Source organism: Octopus sinensis, linkage group LG2 (genome assembly GCF_006345805.1).
Source record: "Octopus sinensis linkage group LG2, ASM634580v1, whole genome shotgun sequence".
Taxonomy (NCBI): Eukaryota; Metazoa; Mollusca; class Cephalopoda; order Octopoda; family Octopodidae; genus Octopus; species Octopus sinensis.
The window spans coordinates 83,649,178-83,672,962 of record NC_042998.1 but is presented as its reverse complement, the minus strand read 5'-3'; the positions used below and the strand labels follow the sequence as shown (position 1 = coordinate 83,672,962).

Below are 23,785 nucleotides of genomic sequence, written 5' to 3'. Positions count from 1 at the left end.
TCTAATAACCAAGTGTTTAAAATAGACAGTGCTCCAGCATGGCCTTAATCGTGTTGACTAAAAGTAATTAAAATAATACGATATCAAAGTTTATAAATATATTTAATGAAATGAATGGAAAAGAAAACAATGTAAGAACTTACCATTTCTCCATTATCACCCATGACAGGATCACACACTGCAAAACATTAAGGAACAAGTATTATATTTTGATTTAACCTGTCCATTTTCCCATTCTAGTTTGGGATGGAAAAATATATATTACTGGGAGGTATTATTTTACAGATGCATGGATGCTCTTTCTCTCACTAACTTACCTGTTCAAGTAAGGGATTTTCTTTATTCATTCCACTTGATTTTGAAAGCACAGAACCAGATGAAGATTGTTGGCAGGGAAATGACAACAAACGTCATTGATTTAGCTCAATGCTTTGATGTACAAAATGATGTAAATATTCATGAACGCATATACACACAGATACGGCTGTAGATGCAGGTGTGGCAACATGGTTTAGAAGTTTGCTTCCTAACCAGAGGATTTTGAATTCAGTCCCACAGTGTGCCACTTAGGGAAAGTGTCTTCTATTATAGCTCTTGTTGGACCAAAAGCTTTGTAGGTAGACTTGGAAACTAAAAGAAGCCCATCAGGTGTGCGTGCGTATTTTAACCTTGAACTCAAAACACAAGGAGTTGGAAGAAATATTGCTAAGCATTTTGTCCAATATGCTAATGATTCAGTCAGCTTACTACATGAATAATAATAAAAATAAGATAGAGAATAGGAAACCAGACCGTGTTAATTGAGAAAGAAAGCAAACGATGCTGAATCATAGATATAGTGTACCCAGCTGACAAGGTATGCGATAAGGAAGAAAGAAAAGGCGATGGATATGACAGATTAGCTTGGGAGGTTAGGCAGTTGTGATTGTGAGTAAAAATCTCAAGAAGTACATAGAAGAAATAGGGGCTGCAATAAGGGTGGAGCACTTGCAGAAAACAGCACTGTTTGGAACCATTCAAATACTCTGGATGGTGCTCGAAAAATAAGGGGTGCTACCTTAGTTTACTGGTGAACAGCTGACACCATAGTATATCTGCAGTGTTAGAAGCTGTGCAAAGACAATAAAATAATAATAATAATCCTTTCTCCAAAAGACAGAAAGCCTAAAATTTTGTTCATTACTCCATTACTCATCTGGTACTTATTTTATCAACCCTAGGGCTCAGCTGACACTATTTCATCAACCCTGATGGGCTGAAAGGCAATGTCAACCATGGTGGAATTTGAACTGATATTGTAAAAACTGACAAAATGCTGTGAAGCATTTTGCCTGCTGTGCTAATGACTCTACCAGCTTGCCACTTTAATAGTAGTAATTATAGTTTTTGGACAATGTCAGCAATTTTAAGGGAATGGGATTAGTCAATTACACTGACACCAGTACTTGACTGGTCCTTTATTCTATCAATCCCAGAGGTGGTGGGGATGAAAGAGTAAGTTGATCTCAGTAGGACTTGAACTCAGAATGTGAAGTCCAAGAATAAATACTGCAAGACAATTTTTCCAGCACTCTAATGATTCCTCCAGTTTGAATAATAAAGGTTTATTTAGATACAAGGCCAACAATTTTAGAGTGAAAGGGTCTGTTGATACCATTATGCCTTTTGACTAGCACTGGTGCTGTATTCTTATTGGCCCCCTGGAGGGATGAAAAGCAAAGATGACCTCAGCAGGATTTGAAATCAGAATGTCAAGTCCAGGAACAAATACTGCAAATCAGTGACTCCACCAGTTTAAAGAACAATGGTATCTTATTTAGATACAAGAACAGCAGTTTTGAGGGAAGGGGCTAGTTGATACCATCACCTCATCTACTACTTACCAAACACTGGCACTTTATTCTTTTCAGACCTCTGGAGGGATGAAAGGTAAAAATGCCCTTAGGAGGATTTGAAATCAAAAAATAAAAAGCCGAAAGAAATACAGCAATGCATTTTCTCCAATGTTCTAATGGTTCTATCCATCCATTATCCTGCCTCTCAATCTTTTTTTCTTCCCCCACTAACATAAACAAAAAGCCTGAAGTATCTTAGATTGTAGTAAGATGGAGAAAAGAAATTCACTGTTTAGCATTAAATCAAAATAGTTTTCCTCCAACAAAAAGCAGTTTCATGCAACTTGTTTTCTGTAAGTCATTCACATAAATATACATACGTATACATTAGAACCATTCAATAAACAGATGGACACACACACACACACATATACATGAATAGGTTTACTCTTCAAATAATTTACTATGCTAACATTACATGAAAGAGGAAAAGTGAGCTTATTGTGGTTCGTTCATTTTCATACAGCTGGATGGCATTTCTAGCAATTAAACATCAAAAATGAAACATAGCTAAGGCAAATAGAGTTATGTACCTTGCACACAACTACAAATCGAACAGGAGACTACACTGGACTTGCCATGCTAGGTATAACATCCAGATCTCACCCTAACATACAGGGTGGCCCAAAAGTAGGTTTACAGTTATCACGTTGGCACTTTAAATTTCTTTTAAAACATTTTATTACATTTAAATTTCTATCTTAAAAAGTGGGAAGAGAGCTTGACAAGATTACCTAAATTAGCATAATTTTTTTTTTATATTTAAGATCTAAACTGTTAATATATGAATGCAGAAGAGATAGTTGAATAACTGTAAACCTACTTTTGGGCCGACCTGTATATACCTACATGCATATACATGAATACATTATCATTTAATGTCCAGCTCTCATGCTGGATGGTCTGACAGGATCCAACAGATCTGATGACTGCATTGTGTTCTAGTCTCTGTTTTGACATGATTTCTATGACAAGATGCTCTTCCTAATGCCAATTGCTTTACAGAGTGTACCAAGCACTTTTTGTGACACCAGCATTACTAGGGAGGCCACCAAACCGTTTGCAAGACTAAGATCCCCTTTGACTGAGTTGGACTACAGCAGAGGAAGTCAGCTGCATGCTATGAGGTGAGGGGTTCAAGTTAGAAAGATAAGTGCCAGAACAGAACAGATTTCATGCTGTAGGAAACCTACAAGGCCAGTCACATTATAGAAAAGAAAGCGGGAGTAAACAGGAAGAGGCTAGAATGACAGATTGTCGGTGAAATGCCAGGGTGGCATAGGTTGGATAGTTTGTCATGGAGTTGGCCAACTTATGGTTGGATGCTCTTCCTATTGCCAACCACTATATAGCATGAGCTGAGTGCTTATAAGAACCCATTTTAGAATTGGATGGTCACAGTTGGAGCATCTTTGATCATAGATCTGCTTCAACTATTCAACTAAACTAAGCTGGAATTAAACAACAACAACAGTTCATTAATTTCAGTCTTGATTCACTGCTGTACTATATTTAAGAGATGAGGAATTATGTACATTATTACATTTGAAGGATATTTGTCCTCATCTTGTTTGTTAACACAACGTTTGGGCTGATATACCCTCCAGCCTTCTTCAGGTGTCTTGGGGAAAATTCGAACCTGGGTTCTCATTCCAAAGGTATTTTTCGATGTTATTATTATTATTTTTATTATTGTTCAGGTCACTGCTTGGAATCGAACTTGGAATCTTGGGTTTAGAAGCCTGCACTTTTAACCACTATGCCATATGCCTGTGGGCAATTATGGAGTGAATTTTAGGGCTATTAAATCTAATATTTTTCTATCCTTCCTTAATACTGGTTCCCATATGCTGCTCATATCTGCACTCGGTCTGCTTAGGAGGTTGTTGTGTCCTAGCTATGTGCTGCTTCTTTTAGTTTTCGTATTTTCCAGTGGTGTTCTCTGTCTATTATTTTAACTTCATCCCACAGGGGGAGGTGGTCTCCATTTTTCCATACATGATCAGCTATACCTGATTTATCAATATCTCCTCGTGTCACAGCTTTGCGATGTTTGTCTACCCTTATTTTGAGGGGGCGGCATGTTTCGCCTTTGTATCACCAACCACAGCTGCATGGGATGATTACATGCAATCTTTGGCCATATTCTCTTCTATTGTTGGTTTTACTTGAAGGAGATATTTGTGAAGTGCTGTATTACTCTTGAATACTATCCTGATGTCATATGGGCTGTATATCTTTTGTATCTTTTCAGAGAGGCCTTTCACATAGGATAGACAGACTGTGGACAGTTTATTAGCCTCATCCTCTCTCTTCTTCATAATTTGAGTGGATAGTATACTTTTGGGGTAGCTGTTGCTTAACAGATCATTTCTTCGTGGTGTGTATCACGATCACTACTTATATTATTTGCACAATGTTTTAAGCACTGAGCAATCCTTCTCTTTACACTGTATGGAAGGTGGGAATTGAAGTTGGGGCATTGTCCAGTAAAGGTTGGCTTGCGGTACATGGATGTCCTGAATCCATACTTGGTGCATGTTATTAATACATCCAGGAATGCCAGCTGATTGTTTTTTTCCTTTTCCATTGTGAACCATATGGATGGCTTTATTGAGTTCACATGATCTCACAGCACTTGGACATCTTCCTAGTGGGGCCAGAGTATAAAGGTGTCATCAACATATCGTAGCCATCATGTTGGTTTTAGTGGTATTGATCCTAAAGCCAAATTCTCAAAGTATTCCGTGTATATATTGGCTATTAACAGTGATAATGTCGAACCCATAGCCAAACCCTCTTCTTGTTGATATATATCAGTGTCCATACTGAAGTGGGTAGTTTCTACACAGAAGGTCAACATTTCCATCAAGTATCTTATTGGTATACTAGTGCATCCTTTTAGATGGGTGTCTGTCACTAGTTTTTCCTGTATCAACGTTGGGACTTTGGCGAACAGGCTTATCACATCTAGATTCACCATTTGGTTAGATTCAATGGGAGTATCCTTGATCAATTCTGTGAAGTGGGTGGAATTCTTTATGTATGATGTTGACTTTCCTGCTAATGGACTGATTATATCCACAAGGAAGCGGCTCAGTAGATGACATGCTGAACCTCTACAGCTCACTATAGTTCTTAATGGAATACCATCCTTGTGAATCTTAGGGAGATTGTACATGTGTGGTAGTTTACTGTAAGTGTTGAGTCAGTTGTCTGTACTTCATTGGTGTAAAGTGATCCTTGTTCTTGATCAAGATCTGTGACAACTTCCTCTCTGTTTTCAGAGTTGGGACTTTCTTTTCTTTTCTGTTGGTGCTGTTATTGATAGCCAGCATCAAAGAACATCTTGTTGCCTTCTGTTGGTTTATTTACAATTCCCTGCACTAATCTCCTGCTCTCTCATGTTTATTCTTGAAGAACAGGTCCTAAGTAATTGTCAGGCTGGATGACTGATTCACTTGACATCAGTGCATGTCCATCAATGGTGGGCCTAAGTGAAACATGTCTAAGGACCAACCCCAAGGCACTTGACTGAATTCTGCTGTTTAACCCATAACTAGGATCCAGGTCAGAGCAGACATGGGAATAATGGTGAATCAGGGTAAGTCCGTACTTATAACTGCGCTTCTGAAGTAGTAATTCAACTAAGGTTGCAATTTAATGCTAAATTGATCACATCTGTTTTAAGATGAAGTTCTGTTGTTAATATCATTTTTGAAGGACCATCCAAGAAAGAAGAAGTGCATTTTATTTATTTACTAGCTGGCCCTGTACCGTCAAAAATGACGGCTAATTGTAGTATTTTTATATATAAACATGGATGGTAAATCAAATTAATATACTTGTGAATGTTATGTAATGGTTGTCTTTTGAGGTGTGACATCGATCATCATTCATTACTGAAAGAACACTGGTTCACACATACAAACATTCACACACTCCCTTGTACATGCACACACATACACACATATACTCACACAGAGTTAAAACGCTGTTTGATATTTCTTTTCAGTGTTGAATGTTCACCATCCCACTTCCATTGCACACACACACATTCACATACTTTCCTTTTACATACACACACATATACTCACATATAGTTGAAACACTCCCACTACCACTTTGCCGTCACCCCTTCCTTCCTTATTCATCTATCACCCTTTCCTTTCTCATTCATATGTTGTGACAGAGAAAAACACAAGAGCATTATTATAGTAGATGTTATCCGGCTTAACTCTGTCATTCAACATTTAGAAATACAATGAATGGAGGTTTAAGTTTTATTCTATACATGAAATTGTAACAAGCTGCATGTTATTCTCTCAAACCGACAACCCTCACCCAGTTTCAGTAGAGCAACCATGAAGATAAAACTATTTATATCGTTTTTTTTTAAAGCAAGGATAAAAATATTTAATCTGTAAGCATTGAAAACTGGATACAAAATATTTTTTTTTAAATGGCAATTAATAGGACACACACCCTCTTTTTATAGGTTTTCAATTCAGCAAAAAAGTTAATTAGCATGAACTTAGAGACCTTCCATTGTTGGGCAGGTGTTTTTATATTATCATATCTTCAGCTGGGACTTAAAGAAGAAACAAATGAAAAGAGAAAACAGAGTCTTACAATATATTGTGTTAGGATTTTCTTGTTTCATTTCTCGTATTGCTTCACCCACTTTTTCCAGAAAAGATTTTGAGGCCATGTAACCTGTATATAACATACCAAGTAGAAAATAATAAACCATAAAGAAATGTAAGGGATAAGAAAAAAAAATGAAAGAAAAGGCTAAGTAAAACAGGTTTTATCAACTCCCATGTCTAAATTAATTCCAGAAATGACATAGAATAGACAAAGGTAAATGGTCAGGTAGAGTTTAAATACAGTAGCAGACGCTTTATAATGCAATATTTGTGAATCAAGACAGTCACCAAAATAAAACTAAATAAAACGATTATAAATTACTAAAGAACTTAAATAAAATATTAACAGCTCCAATTTATAGCATTTATATACTGAGAAATGTTAAAATCAAGTGATGCCTTGTCTAAAGGTGAAAAATGTCTTGCACAGGGCCTATCCTACCCTCTAAGAAGTGTATGCATTTGCCCAAAAGGAAGATATAGTCTACATCATTGGATGTAAATGACGTTGCAGGAGTTAGTTACATTAGGGTTTTCCTTCTCCTAGGGAGATATCTAAAAGACTAAGGACCTCGCAATCCCGGTTGTTGGATGGTCATTGACCCTGAGTTCATCCACTCTTTGACATATATATATGTATGTATGTATGTATAGGCATGGCTTTGTAGTTAAAAGTTTTGTTTTGGAACCATGTACTTTGAGGTTCTGTCCCACAGTATAGTGCCTTGGGCAAGTGTTCGCTTATAACCTTGGGCCAACCAAAGTCTTATGAGTGGATTTGGTGAGAGAGAGTGTGAGTGAGTACATGAATGTGTGCATGTATGTAATTGTCTTGATACAGTGTGATAACTGTAAACGAGTGTCATTGTCATAAAAGCAGTGTCATTTGTTTCCAATCTTCCACGAAAGTATGTTCATCCAAGGGGAAATATTAACTTGCTTGAATACAAGAGAGAGTTGGTGATAGGAAGAGCATTTGGCCCAATGAATTTTATCTGACCCAGGCAGGTCTGGAAAAGTGGACATTAAAATGATATTGTTGTTGTTTATATATATTTGCCAAGAAGGAAGCAAGTGAGCATGATTCTTTACAGAGCTTCCAACAAGTGGTGTTGTTTATTTCCAATCTTTTGCGAAAACATGTTTGGCCATGAGGAAAGAATACCTTACTTAGAAATAGATGAAGATTGGTGACAGGAAGGGCATCTGGCCATAGAAAATCTCTCTCAACAAATTCCATCTGATTGATGCATGCATGGAAAAGCAGAGTTACAACAAGCATGTGATGTCAAGACAAGGAGATACAAACACAAACACAATTTCCCTCACACACAAACATATATAAATATATCGAAGGACTTCTTTCAGTTTCTGTCAGTCAAATCTTCTTACAAGGTGTTGGCCGGTCTGAGGCTATAGCAGAAGACGCCCACCGATTGTGTCACCCAATGGGACAGAAACAGAAACCATGTGGTTGGGAAACAAATTTCTTAACCACACAATGATGTCTTTATATACAAGCATGTGTGTGTGTGTGTGTGTGTGTGTGTGTGTGTGTGTGTGTGCATGCATACACACAAATAGATATAGACAAAATTAAAATAGGTATACATTGGATACAAAAAACATGACTAACCAGTTAGTGTAGATAGATTCTTAGCAATTAAAAAAAAAAACAGCCCCCCAAAAGACAGGTTTTCTAAGGGCACATACAATGCATAAAATGATATCAGATCAATCCCAGATTGACTATATTTGTGACATTAATACATAAAGAAGTAAATGATAGAAGTTAAGAAAACAACAACAAAAACAAAACTAGAATAGAAAGCTTGATATGTAAAATAGCATAGTAAGCCAATGACATGAAACTGTCAGTGAAGACACATAAATAAGAACTCGTGCCAGTGCAACATAATAAACATGTATTTTATGAAGTGTTAACCAGAAGCATTGAATTTAGACATTCAGGTACATTTTAATTGAAAAAAAACCTCTCTCATAACGTAAAATTTTATTATCAAATATAGACAATTTTAGTATTTGAAAGAAAGATTTCATTGCATTTTTTTAGTTTCTGACACTCTTTAATGACAGAGGTAATGTGGATTTCATTCAGAAAATATAAAAAAAGAATATAAACAATAAGTCAACCTTAGTACTGAGAAATTTCAACGGTCAACCTGAACCATAAAACAGTAACTATACAGAGGAATAAAAATTGTTGAACAAAAAGAAATTCACTCATTCATTTAAGCACAGCTTTGATGTGATTGAGGGAGGTATTTCAGGCATGATTTTTATAGTCAGAAGCTTTTCCTGTTGTCAAACATAACCAACTTTTCAAGTAAGGGATTTTTCATTGTTTTTGTGACCCTGCTGGTACTGGTGCCACATAAAAAGGCACCTGTTCTGGCTCCATGTAAAAAGGCACCTGTTCTGGTGCCATGTAAAAAGGCACCTGTTCTGGTCCCACGTAAAAAAATCATCTGTTCAGACACCTTGTTTTAAATAAAGCACCTATGCCGGTATCATGTAAAAGGCACCCAGTATATTCTGTAAAGTGGTTGGCAGTCAGAAAGGCATTGCACCCGTAGAAACCATGTCAAAACACGCTTGGTGTAACCCTCTGGCTTGCTAGCTCCTGCCAAACTATCTGACCCAAGTCAGTATGGAAAGCAATGTTAAATGATGATGATGAGGAATTCAGAAGTTCAGGACTAGAACACAGCAAATATCAACAAATGTCACCAGTTTCAGTTAAGTCACAAATAAGGATGTCACCGTTCATAATTGTAGCTTGGTGTAGATTGTAAACATTTAAATTCCTTTACTGGACATTGGCTAGCCTGGGGGCTATCGTATAAGACACTTGCCAAAGGTGCTTTACAGTGGGATTGAACCTGAAGCCATATGGATGAGAATCAAACATCTTAACTACACATCCAATGTCTGAGTTACAAAAAGATATATTTAACACACACACAATTGGGGGGGGGGGAAGAACACATCAAATATCAGACTTCCTTAATCTATAATACATATAAAATGAGTGACAACTATATAGTGAACTTATAATGAGAAATAATTTATAACATATATAGTTTATTCATAATATGTCCATATTGGTGATGTGATAATAGAATTGGTTAAAACATACAGTGGCAACATTGTCGCCACACACATTGAACTGATAATTTACAATGTTCCACCAATCCTACAGTAAGGACCTGTTACACCATCAAACATGTTTACAACTAAATGGACTGAACCAGTGTTTTTTATCATTATTATTATTTTACTATTACTAATAATAAGGTGGTAAGCTGGCAGAACAGCATGTTGGGAAAATGCTTAGCAGCATTCCTTCTGGTTTTTAATACTTAGATGTCAATTTTGTTGTCCATCCTTTTCAGGTTAATAAATAAGTACCAGTTGAGCACTGGGGTTGATGTAATTGACTAGCTCCCTCTCACAAGATTTCATGTCTTGTGCATATAGTAATAAGAATTATTATTATTACTTTCCAAAGGTGGTGAGCTGGCAGAATCGTTAGCACGCTGGGTGAAATGCTTAATGGCATTCCGTCTACTGCTACAGTCTGAGTTCAAATTCCACTGAGGTCGACTTTGCCTTTCATCCTTTCAGGGTCAATAAAATAAGTACCAGTTGAACACTGGGGTCAATGTAATCAACTTCATCCCTTCCCCAAAATTGCTGCCCTTGTGGCAAAATTTGAAACCATTATTATTATTTTCAAGGTGTAACTGCTTTGTCTGCTGTTCTCTCTATTTGTTATTTCTCTACTCGTACATCTTGCTTGAAGCATCATCTGATTCTACATTCCCTCTGCAATTACTAGCTTCCCCCTTTTTTGTTCACCTCCCACCTTAGGTTTCTCTCATGCTGTCACTTTACCCCTTCACTTCAGTTATTTACCCACGTAATTACAGGCCTAGTAGCAATATCACTGCTACTCAACTCTTTACGCTTAGTTGAAAGCATGTATGGCTAAGAAATTTGCTTTCCAACCATGTGGTCTTGAGTTCTGTCCCACTGCACAATATTTAGAGCAAGTCCTTTGTACTATAGCCCTGGGCCAACTAAAGTCTTATGAGTGGATATGGTAGACAGAAAATAAAACCTGTGTGTGTGTGTGTACTCCTTGTAAATGAGCCTCACCATCATATAAGTGAGATCATTAATTTCTAGTCTTAAAAAATGTCTGGCCATGAGAATATTTTTTTGCTGGGAAACAGGAAGGGCACCCAGTAGTAGAAAGTCTGTTAGAATAAATTCTGTCTGACCCATACAACCATGGCAAAGTGGACGTTAAATAATGATGAGGATCAAGATGTCCCCTTACAACAATTAAACTATTATTTTCAAGGTGTTACTGCTTTGTCTGTTGTTCTCTCTGTTTGTTATTTCTCTACTTTTACCTCTTACTTGAAGTATCATCTGATTCTACATTCCCTCTGCAACACAGACCAACACCAGTTTCTTCAGACTCCAGAATTCACTCCATCCAAGCCAGCTAGAGTTATGTACCTTGGTTTGGCAAGCCATAGCACAGCACTGGGCTCCAATTGTATTTTGGTATGGCTTCTAAGCCAAGATGCCCTTCCAAATGCCAACCACCTTACAGAGTGTACTGGGTACTTTTTACATGGGACCAACACTAGCACTTTATATGTGGCACCAGCCTCAATGAGCTTGCAAGACAAGGATCTCATATATATATATATATATATATATATATATATGAAAATAGTAATGCAATACGAGAGTATTGCTTTCCAGTAAAGCAATTTTTAAACCTTTTTAACTGGTTGAAATCCTTCATCCTCAGCCGAAAGGAGGTAGTCACAGTTCTAGGACAGCACTCTACACCATATGAGATGTCATCGGGTGTACCACAGGGATCTGTCCTTGGTCCCCTCTTGTTTGTGGCATACATTAACGACATAGATGCCAATTTAAAGAATGCCACAGTATTGAAATATGCAGACGACATCAAGCTGTACCTTGAAATCAAGAGGACAGATCCTGATGTCTACAACTCTTTCCTGCAATCAGACCTAGACACAATGCAGCAATGGATCACAGACTGGCAACTGAAACTGGCTGTGGACAAGTGTACCACCATGCATTTTGGGAGAAAAAACCCTGCGTTCACATACTCCCTCCACAACACTGATATCAAGAAATCCTCTTGCGAGCGTGACCTAGGCATCACTGTCAGCAGTGATTTGCGTTGGTCAAAGCATATCTCTAAGATTGTCAGGAAGGCCGAGGGTGTCTTGGCATCACTCAGCAGGTCTTTTGTTAGCCGCTCTCCAGCCATCTATTTAAAACTGTATACAGCTATGGTACGACCACACTTGGAATTCGCATCATCAGTTTGGAACCCCTATCTTGCACAGAACATTGACCTCCTGGAATCTGTCCAGAGACGTGCAACCAAACGCATACCCTCCATCAGACACCTACCATATTCTGAGCGCCTTGTTTCCCTGGGCATGGATTCACTGAAGCTCCGGCATTTGGCGACGGACTTGGTAAACACCCACAAAGTTATCAACCACCTCACCAACAACAACACTGAACACCTTTTTGATCTCCATGTGTCTAACACACGTGGACATGCCTACAAAGTCAGAAAACATACAGCTCCCATGACTTTCGGAAACATTTTTTCACGCTCAGAGTTGCTGAAGCATGGAATAAACTGCCTGTGTCAGTTGTTGACTGCCATGACACTGCATCTTTTAAGGCCTCATGCTTTCCGAAATCCGCCGAAACTACACCTGATTATATATACACTTTAGATGAGTTGTAGTGCACCTGAGCACTGTACACAATTATTATTATTATTATTATTATTATTATAGCCCGTAAGGGTAAAATTATACATATAAAAGTAAATAAATGGCACAACGAAGCACCGATATTTACTGGAAAATAGCGAACGTAATAAATACGACGCTAATTTATAGCTTCACTGCGTATGTACTAGTAAAGACGCGTGTGTGCAACAAACATGAAAAAATGTTTGTTGCACACACGCATCTTTACTAGTACATACGCAGTGAAGCTATACATTAGCGTCGTATTTATTACGTTCGCTATTTTCCAGTAAGTATCGGTGCTTCGTTGTGCCATTTATTTACTTTTATATGTATATATATATATATATATATAAATTTCTGAGATTTATTTTTGTTTCAATTTAAATATTTTGTACTACCAACTTCAACTTTTGTGCCTTTCTTCTGAACATGCTTTTGATTTGTCCAGTCTGTTTCCAGAGATTCTATCTCAGGTTAGCAAAGACAAAACCAAAAATTCAAAAATTTTCACAAACTGTTAGAAAGAACATAATTGCTGAAAGATAATGAGTCACATAATGGCTCATAAGCCCTGAGGGGATGGGAGTTTTTGAGTCTGTGCTAAGCCCTGGTTTTATAAATATATATAAGCAAAAGAGAGAATTTATATATGGATAAGGCACACACACACATATACATGTATGATAGATAACATTCCCAGGTGCTTTCAACAGATGAGCATGCTAGGATTATTGTTGAATTAAGTGAATTACTCACATTCACAACAAAAGAATCTTTGAAATGTATTTGAACCAAAAACATTCCAGTAGGTAATCCAACATTAAAATAGAACAGAGTCACCAGTCCAAATAGCTAGAGAATGGTGACTTGATCATTGACACATCATAGCTGTACAGGAAGCCTGTTCACCTTGGTATTGTCTGACCCACTCCTGTAAACAATTCAACTTTCATTCTTTAATATGCAATAAAAATTTTAGGAAAATTTGCTTTTGTTTTAGATTTACACTTACCTGTCAGAATGAAAGAGAAACTGTTTAATTTGTTCAGCTTGAGCCCTTCATATAACTCGTCAATCTCTTTAGCACCAAGTACTTGACCCTTGAAATATTGATAACCTGTAGAAATTAAGGAAATAGACGTGTGTGTTTATAACAAAGCAGCACTAGAACAGCTCTTTCACCTTTTACTCAGGCTAGCTGAAGTGATAAATCCATACATATCGGTCAGTTTTTCATAGGTCACAAAAATATTTTAAGCAGCAATATGTTACTTTCTGACCAGCCAAAACAAATGACTACATTAAATATATTATATATGGACGGTTTGACTGAAGACTGGCAAGCCAGAAGGCTGCACCAGGCTCCAATCCGATCTAGCAAAGTTTCTACAGCTGGGTGCTCTTCCTAATGCCAACCACTCTGAGAGTGTAGTGAGTGCCTTTTATGTGTCGCAGGCACAAGGGCCAGTCAGGTGGTACTGGCATCAACCATGCTTCAATGGTACTTTTTACAAGCAATCGGCACGGGAGCCAGTCAGGTGGCACTGGCAATGACCACACTCGAATGGTGCATTTTAAGTGCCACCAGCATGGGACCAGTCAGCTGGCACTGGCATCGACCACGCTCGAATAGTGCTTTTTATGTGCCACTCAGGCAGTACTGTCATCGACCACTAGAATATTTGTTGTTATCCATGAATGATATTAGTCAGATCAATGCCAGCATGGAAAAGTGAATATCAAAATAATGATATGACCTACCTGTATGATTTGAGAGTTGAACAGAGTTAATGGCACTTGTCTCAAATCCATGGAGCTGATGTAGGGAAAAGAAACAAAAGTGATTTCAGTAAGTAACAAATACGTTAACATCAAACATAATAGTCAATGATAACTTTATTTTCAATGAATCATAACTATGAAATCTGAACTTTACCAATGGAATAAAAAATGGTTTGAAATTTTAACACAAGGCCAGCAGGTTTGAGGGAAGGACAAAATTGATTAAAATAATCCCAGCACTCAACTAGTTATCTTATTGACCCTGAAAGGACAAAATGCAGAGTCAATCTCAGTGGAATTTGAACTCAGAATATAAAGACAGAGGAAATACTGTTAAGCATTTCACCTGGCATGCTAATAATTCCTTTCTACTCTAGGCACAAGGCCCAAAATTTGGGGGGACAGGGTAGGGTGGGGGCAGTCACTTAGATTGGCTCCAGTACGCAACTGGTACTTAATATTTATTGACCCTGAAAGGATGAAAGGCAAAGTCAACCTCAGCGGAATTTGAACTTGGAATGTAGCGCCAGACGAAATACCGCCAAGCATTTTGCCCGGTGTGCTAATGATTCTGCCAGCTTGCTGCCTTCAATGGAATAAAATTTGATAAAGTAAATTAATTCTTCTCTGAAATACATTAATCAAGTGATAATATGAGCTGGCAGAAAATGCTTAGTGGTATTATTTCTGGTATTCTACATTCTGAGTTCAAATCCCATGGAAGTTGACTTTGCCTTTCATTACTTTAGGGTTGATGAAATAAAACACCAGTCAACTATTTGGGTTGAATGTAATTGACTTGCCCCCTCTTCTTGAAATTGTAGACTTTGAACCCTGCAATGAACTGGGGTCCCATTCACTTATATGCCATAGATACTGGAGAACCAACCCTATGAATTCTAAGAGCTTGGAAGAAGAAAAAAAATTTAGGTAAGTCTGGATGTTCTGATGTCCACCAATAGATTAAGTGCCAAAGTTAAAAAAGAATAAGTACTGTTTGATTAAACTTTTCAAGGTGGTGCCCCAGCATGGCCACAGTCTAATGATTGAAACAAGCCAGAAGATAGTAAAATAGGAAAAGTTTTACTTTATTGCTTTAAATGATAATAGCACTTGAAGTGGGTTTATGGCTGAGGGTACTTGATCATTGATTACAGAATAAACAACACACACACACACACACACAAAAAAAAACGAAAAGTCTGAACAGAATTTACAATCAAATTTGAAACTAATTCAAGGTCCTAGAACAAACTAGCTCCAGAGAAATTATATTCTGAATTCCGACTCTAATATTGCTTCCCCATTATTAAATAACCTCATTTCATACAAAACAGCTGTACATAAATTTGCATTTATAACTTCAGATAAACATGTTTCTGTGAGCAAAACCATTGACTTTTTATGGTAGCTAAAACTGAATATGAAGCTTCTTGTTTGATTTCATTCTATTTTACATTTATATTTCTCAATTTCTCATTGTCACTGTAGGTAAGTGTTTAATGTATTTCAGGGCAGAATTAATTTACTTTATTAAATTTTATTCCATTTATTATTGTATTTATATGCAATAGTAAATTTTCTCTCATTGTTTCTAAGCTATTCCCCTGAAGAAGCTTCAAATCCAATTTTAGATATAAAAATGAGATTTTACTTGCAGAAAGTTAGAGCCACAAACATAAATATGGATATTCAGCATCAAATGAAAAGAGCAATTTTAACAAGTAAGCAGTGTTAGCATTGATTCCACATGTATTTTATGTATAGTGCATGTCATTTAAAACTGTATATTTTGTTAGCATATCTGTAAATGCTTGTATGTTGTGTGTAACTCATCTATGTATGAATGTACCTCCATATATGAATGCATATAACTGTGAGACATGAAATGCTACTAACACCACACACCAACTGTTCTTCACCCACAAACACATTCAACCACAAGCAAGTTGCTCATCAATTCCTATACAAATTTGCTAATCATAGGTGCAGGCATGGCTGTGTGGTAAGAAGCTTGCTTCCCAACCACATGGTTCTGGGTTCAGTCCCACTGCATCGCACTTTGGGCCAGTGCCTTCTGCTATAGCCTCGGACTGACCAAAGCCTTGTGAGTGAATTTGGTAGAGGGAAACTGGAAGAAGCTTGTCTTATATATATATACGAGGGACGTTCAATAAGTAATGCCTCTGACCCACTTGCAGTTGTTTGATCTAGCTGAAATTTTGCATGTGCAATCATTTATATCTCTATAGATTAAGTGGCAAATTACAGCACTGAATTAATTGTGGTTTCTGATTTACAGGTGTTTGAACCGAGTCAAGTGTGAAATGGAGCCTGTTGAGTGTCGAGCAGTGATCCGATTTTTGTATTTGAAAGGACGCACACCACGGGAGACTTTTGATGAAATGAAAGTAACTTATGGTGATGATGCCCCATCATATGACCTTGTAAAACGCTGGCATCGTGAATTCAAACATGGTCGGAACTCTGTGGAAACAGCTCCCAGATCTGGTCGCCTCCTTCTACCATTGATGAGGCATCTGTCCGTCAAGTTGAGGCTGCCATTTTGGAAGATCGACGCATAATTATTCGCCAAATAGCCCATGAGGTCAAGATTAGTACCGGGTCTGTGGAAACTATCATTCATGACCATTTGCATATGCAAAAGGTGTCTGCCAGATGGATTCCCAGGTTGCTCATGCCTTTCCAGAAGCAAGAATGCGTCGAGTGCTCGAGGGTGAATTTGGAGATGTGCCAAGAAGATGAGTCAAAATTTTTCAAAAGACTGATTACACAGGATGAAACCGGAGTCCATCACGATGATCCAGAGACCAAAGCCCAGTCAATGCAGTGGAAGCACCGTGACTCACCCCCTCCAAAGAAGGCAAGGGTGCAGCCCTCCGCTGGCAATGTCATGCTCACAGTCTTCTGGGACCAGGACGGAGTAGTGATGACAGATTTCCTGGCAAAGGGTACCACAATTGCAGGAGCCTATTATGCTTCACTTTTGAGGAAATTAAGAGAAGTTATCAAAATCAAGAGGCGAGGCAAGATCAGCAAAGGCATCCTCCTCCTGCAGGACAACGCTCCGGTCCACAACTCGCTTGTCGCCAGATCAGAAGCACAGGCGTATGGCTATGAACTCCTCCCCATCCCCCCCTACTTTCCTGACCTTGCACCCTCTGATTTTCACCTCTTCCCAATCATGAAGTTGTTTTTGAAAGGAAAGCGTTTCCCAGATGATGCAGCCTTGATTTCTGAAGTCACGTTGAGGTTGGAGGACCAAGCTGGGTTCTTCTACAAAAACGGTCTCCAGAGCCACATCAAACGATGGGAGAAATGCGTAACTCTGGGTGGTTCCTATGTAGAAAAAGACTAATAACTGTGCCAAGTTTCGTTGCTCTACTGCTATGGGAAGTGGGTCAGGGGCATTACTTATTGAACGCCCCTCGTATATGTGTGTATATATTTGTGCATGTGTGTCTGTGTTTTCCCCCCTGCTATCACTTGACAACCCCACCTGACATCGCTAGTGGTTCGGCAAAAGAGACTGATGGAATAAGCACCAAGCTTACAAAGAATAAGCCCTGGGGTTGATTTCTTCGACTAACATCCTTTAAGGCGGTACTCCAGCATGGCCACAGTCAAATGACTAAAACAAGTAACAGAATAAAGGAGTATCATGCTATTCTGTTCCACCAGGCCAAGCAACATCTCACCACATTGTGGACCAACTTGAAGACACCTGTCTCTTCATACACTTTTAGCCCCCAATTAACCTAATTAGATCTGCTCTACAAAGCCAAGAGAAAACACCTTCACAAAACAAAGTCATAACACATGACTTCCTGCAGTGATCTTCACAGACAAACAAACGATGCTCCACATTTTGAACCAATAAAGTCAATCAACAAGGACACCCTTGCTCCTTCTCCACACACACCAGCAATTTGAAAAGATTATAATCACAAAATCCCTTCCACAAACGAACTAAAAGCAGTTGCTGTCAATTTCTACTTTTCAGGAGGGAGGGGGTAGAATAGACAGATAGGTAGAATAGATAAGCAGAGGCAAGCAGGTAGAGGTGTAACTTGATAAGTAGACACACATACTTGGGCATGAATACAAATAAATACATCATGGTATGTGACCATGTAATTAATTAATTAAAAAATATTCAAAAACATCATAAAATCACGATTTCATTGAAAGATTGTAATGGCCTTAGACAAAAAAAAAAGGTCTAAGTATTTACTCTTTACTCGTTTCAGTCATTTGACTGTGGCCATGCTGGAGCACCGCCTTTAATCAAGAAAATCGACCCCAGGACTTATTCTTTGTAAGCCTAGTACTTATTCTATCTGTCTCTTTTGCCGAACAGCTAAGTTACAGAGATGTAAACACATCACCATCGGTTGTCAAGCGATGTTGGGGGCACAAACACAGACACACACATACATACACATATATATATATATATATATATATATATACATATATACAATGGGCTTCTTTCAGTTTCCGTCTACCAAGTCCACTCACAAGGCTTTGGTCGGCCCGAGGCTATAGTGGAAGACACTTGCCCAAGGTGTCACGCAGTGGGACTGAACCCAGAACCATGTAGTTGGTGAGCAAGCTACTTACCACACAGCCACTCCTACGCTCTTATATCTTTTATTTTGTGTCTTTTCATCTCACTCATATTTATCAATAAATTTCTTTATATTTTTAAACTTGTTTGATTTTCCCATGCTGAAATCAATATTTACAGTTGTGGTATCTTATTGCAACTAATGAGAAAATATTATCCCATTGGCACAACACAGAAAGACTTCAATCATTATGTAAATGATACGAGAGTAAATACACACATAAGTGACATCCTGCTGTTTTCTCCTCAGTGAGTGGCAAAAGAGGACTTAAGTGGAAAACAAGCTGATGAAACAATATCATTGGAAAACAAATGAGTGCAAGCATAGATGTGTGGCAAAACGTTTGCTACCCAACCACATGGTCCTAGGTTCAATGTCTTAGATTATAGCAATAGGCCATGTGAGTGGATTTGGCAGACAGAAACTGAAAGAAGCGAGTCATGTGTGTGTATACATATACACATGTATGTGTGTGTACATACATATAGACATGTGTGTATATACATACATATAGACATGTGTGTATATACATACATATACATGTGTGTGTGTATGTGCATATACATACATACGTGTGTGTGTGTGTGTACGTACATATACATGTGTGCGAGTGTGTATACATATACATGTGTGTGTGTATATACATACATATACATGTGTGTGTATATATACATACATATACATGTGTGTGTATATATACATACATATACATGTGTGTGTATATATACATACATATACATGTGTGTGTGTGTATACATACATATACATGTGTGTGTATATATACATATACATGTGTGTGTATATATACATATACATGTGTGTGTATATATACATATATGTGTGTGTATACATACATATATGTGTGTGTATACATACATATATGTGTGTGTATACATACATATATGTGTGTGGGTATACACACATACATATATATGTGTATACACACACATGATGGGCGTCTTTCCTCTAAGTTTTCAAAACCACTTACAGGGCTTTGGTCAGCCTGAGGCTATAGTAGAAGACACTTGTTCCAGATGCCATGCAGTGGGACTTGAACTCAGAACCGTGTGGTTGGGAAACAATTACCTTTTACTTATGTCTGTCATTAGATTGTGGCCATGTTAGGGCACTGCCCTGAAAGGTTTTAGACAAACAAATCAACCAAAATACTAATGTATTTTTAAGCCTGGTGCTTTTTCTGTTGATCTCTTTTATTGAACTACTAAGTCAAGAAATATAAACAAACCAAAGGTGGTTGTTAGCCCTTTCGCTACCAACCCAGCTGAAACCAGCTCTGGCTCTGTAGTACAAATGTCTTGCTTTCATAAGTTTTGAATTAAAATCTTCCACCAAACCTTAGTCACAATTTGTTTCTAACACTAGCTTAATGATAACTAAATTATTTTACTAAATTCTTTGTTATATTTAAAATTGATTGAAAGAAACACAGCATCTCAAAATAAATACAGTAATGAAAGGGTTAAACAGTGGTAAGTGGGTGACAAACAGACATATATAGACACACACACACACACAACAGGTTTCTACACAGTTCCTGTACCATACTGATACAAAAGGCATTGGTCAACCCAGAGATAGAGTAGAAGATACTTACTCAAGGTTCTGCACAGTGGGACTGAACCCAAAGCCAAGCAATCCCAAAGCAAACAAATTTGAAGAATGAAGTATAATTAATTGGATTAACCATAATGTAATATTTAGTACTTACTTTTATTAATTAATAGAGTAATATTTACCTCCGCCTTAGCAAAGGCGGAGGTATTGTTTTCAGTTGTGTTTGTTGGGTTCTTTTTGTCTGTGGACAAGATATCTCAAGAACTGCTGGATGGATTTGAATGAAACTTTCAGGGATGTTTGGCCTCATGGTTGGCACAAACTGATTAGATTTGGGGATTGATCCAGTTCTGGACAAGGATTCTGGATTATTTTTCCTGTTTTTTTTTACTTAATTTTTGAGAGTGGTCAGGTTAATTTTTAGTATTCTCGTTTGTGAGAGCAGTTGTGTTTATTTCAGATATTCTCATTTTAAAAATCATCTCTGGCTAATCACTGAGAGGACGGTGTTACCTTGGTGGAAGTTTGCACTCTCTGAGTGCTCTTGTTAGTACTTACTTTTATTATCAAAAATAAAATTTTATTTTTACCAATTTGTGTTGCGAGATTCCTGATGTGAAATCGTGTGTTGAAACAGATATTGTTGTATTTTGTGATGGCCTTTTGTTTTTCTTTTTGCTAATAAACACATGCACTATATATTTGTTCTTCACTTGTTTGTTACTGCTATTTTTTTAAAATTTTAACTCATGTCCATTGTCCAGAAATTTTTCATTACACATCTGTGACCTCTTCAGTGACAAAAGCACACACAAAATCGAAAAGTGTCGCTGAAGAGGTCATATAGATGTGTGACGAAAGATTTCTGGACAATGGTCATGAGTTAAAATTTAAAAAATTAAAAAAAAAACAGTAATGAACGAGTGAAGAACAAATATATAAGTGCATGTGTTTATTTGGCAAAACAAAAAAAAATGACAGTTCTGAAATGCAACAAAATTTATTTTCACACACAGAATTGCTGAAGCAGGGAATAAACTACCTGCATCAGTTGTTAACTGTTGAGACACTACATCCTTCAAAACTTCCCTGCTTCCTGAAATTTGCCAACAACACACCTGATGTCCCAGCCCCACATTTTCTTTTAAACAACTTGTTAACTGTTTATTTTCTGTGCATCATTCTATGTACTATTCATACACTTTTAGCCACTTTTTCTGATGAGCATTGTATACAGTAAATTCATTATTATAGATGTATATTATATAAAAGGTGGAAAATGATCCCAATGAGGTTTGAACTCACAATAGTGAGATGCCTAACGATATTTGTTGAAGCATTCTATTCTCTGTCAAATTTAATACTTTTTGTATTTACAATGGAAACAGAATCTTCACATAAGCACAGCACACACCCACACATAGATTTACTGGAAGTTTCCTTGTCACCAGTGACTTTCACATACCAAAAACGATGAAGGTAATGGTGGGGGTGCATGTTTGTGACCTAATTTGAGTAACTTACATGAGCAAAGTGGTCAGATGTACTATTTATCTAAGGGTTTTGTAATACAGATAGTAGAAATAGAACAGAAAATGTGTGTAAGTGGGTGTGTGTGTGTGTGTACATACATATACACATACAAGCTTGATAACTGCTAGGCATTAAACTCTTGGCCCTTGAGTCACTGTAAATTCTGCTGATCAAAAATAATACACACACACATGAATGAATAAATTATCTCTTTATAATCTCTGATTAAAAATAACACACACACACATACATATATACATATCATCATCATTGTTCGACCATGGTCGAGACAATGGAATTTACCATGCTAAGCCAGACTTCACGGTCCATCATGGCATTACGGAGGTCCTGTTGCTGGATGCCTGTATCCCTGGAGATTACATCAGGGTAGGAGAGTGTGCGCCCTCTGGTATTGCGAGTAGATGGCTTCCAGAGGAGAAGAGTAGAAATTGCCTCGTTTTCAGCTCTACAACAATGTCCAGCAAACTGGACTCTCCTACCTTTCACCTACATATGCAGGTGTAGACATGGCGAAGTGGGCAAGAAGCTTGCTTCCCAACCATATAGTTTGGGAGTCAGTCCCATTGCATGGTACCTTGGGCAAGTGTCTTCTGCTTTAGCCTCGTGTCAACCAAAGCAGTGAGTAAATTTGGTAGACAGAAGTTCTGTTGTGTGCATACATGTGTGTGAAAGAGCTTGCTCCTCCTTTCATAGACAGAAGGGAACACACACACACACATGTATATATTCCTTTGTCATCTCTTTTCTTATTACTGCTCTATACTCAACTAATGCTTCATTCTGAGACATACATATATTAAGTTCTACACTAGGTTGTTAGTGTCACAATGCCTAAGTGAAATATTTACACACACATACACACACACACAAACAAGTGTATCTGTATCAATGAGTGAATTGGTACATTCATTGTTCAAGCAACTCATTCTGAGATTTTGTTCCACCAGGGTTTGCAGGAAGTCCTCGTCAAGCTCTACAGATCTTCCAGGATGAGGCTCATCTAGGCTGTAGTTTCTGAAACCAAAGTTGATACTGGTTTACACTTATTGTCTGATCCCCATATACAGCATTAATATTCCGCACACTTTCCGTTGTGTTGTTGCCTTCATTGAACTCATAAAGCGAAATAAGCTAAATATGCTCCTTTGTCACTTCAAACCTCAAGGGTATGCCCTGGCACATACCACCATCTATATCTCTCCCTCCCTTTACTCAAACATCCCATTTATATTCTGATCCTGTCCCATGTGAGTATGCTTAGCCCTTTGCCAACATCTCTATTTTGATGTCTCCCACTCACTCTCTCCTTCTCCTCTCTCAGGTTGGGTAACCATGTATCCCCTTTACAGCAGCACACTTGTTCCTGTCCTTATTCCTGATCTCACTCTCTCTTAGGCTGGGTAACCTTGTACCTTCTCTACAGCAAGACACCTGTTTCTGTCTCTCTGTCTCACTATAACCATTCATCAGCTGACACAAGATCACTTCCTCCAATGTCCCCACCCCTCTCAAAAGACTTTTGTCTTGCAAAGTTACTTGGTGACCCTGTCAGTGCAGGTGCTACATAAAAAGCATCCAGCTGTAAAAACCTTGCCTGTGATTGTGCCACGTAAAAAGCACTCAGTCCACTCTGCTGGTTCGTTGGTGTTAGGAAGGGCATTGAGCTGTAAAATTTCTGCCAAAACAGACATAGAAGTCTGGTGCAGGCTTCTGCCTGGCCGGCGCCTTTCAGACCGTCCCACCCATGCCAGCATGGAAGGCGAACGTTAAATGATGATGATGTGTGTGTGTCCACCATCGCTTGACAACCGGTGTTGCCGTGTTTA

The 23,785-nt window shown here is 37.9% G+C and overlaps 1 protein-coding gene across 1 annotated transcript in view; it reads right to left on the bottom strand.

Annotated features, from left to right (window-relative positions):
- Window positions 1-23,785, bottom strand: part of LOC115231685 (pyridoxal kinase) — a 42,254-nt gene that overhangs the window by 16,579 nt on the left and 1,890 nt on the right. The window contains exons 2-5 of the mRNA XM_029801659.2: window positions 14,158-14,212; window positions 13,409-13,513; window positions 6,528-6,611; window positions 144-178 (exon numbers count right to left, since the gene is read on the bottom strand). Coding sequence (XP_029657519.1) covers window positions 144-178; window positions 6,528-6,611; window positions 13,409-13,513; window positions 14,158-14,212 — 279 coding nt within the window. The remainder of the gene's footprint in view (window positions 1-143; window positions 179-6,527; window positions 6,612-13,408; window positions 13,514-14,157; window positions 14,213-23,785) is intronic.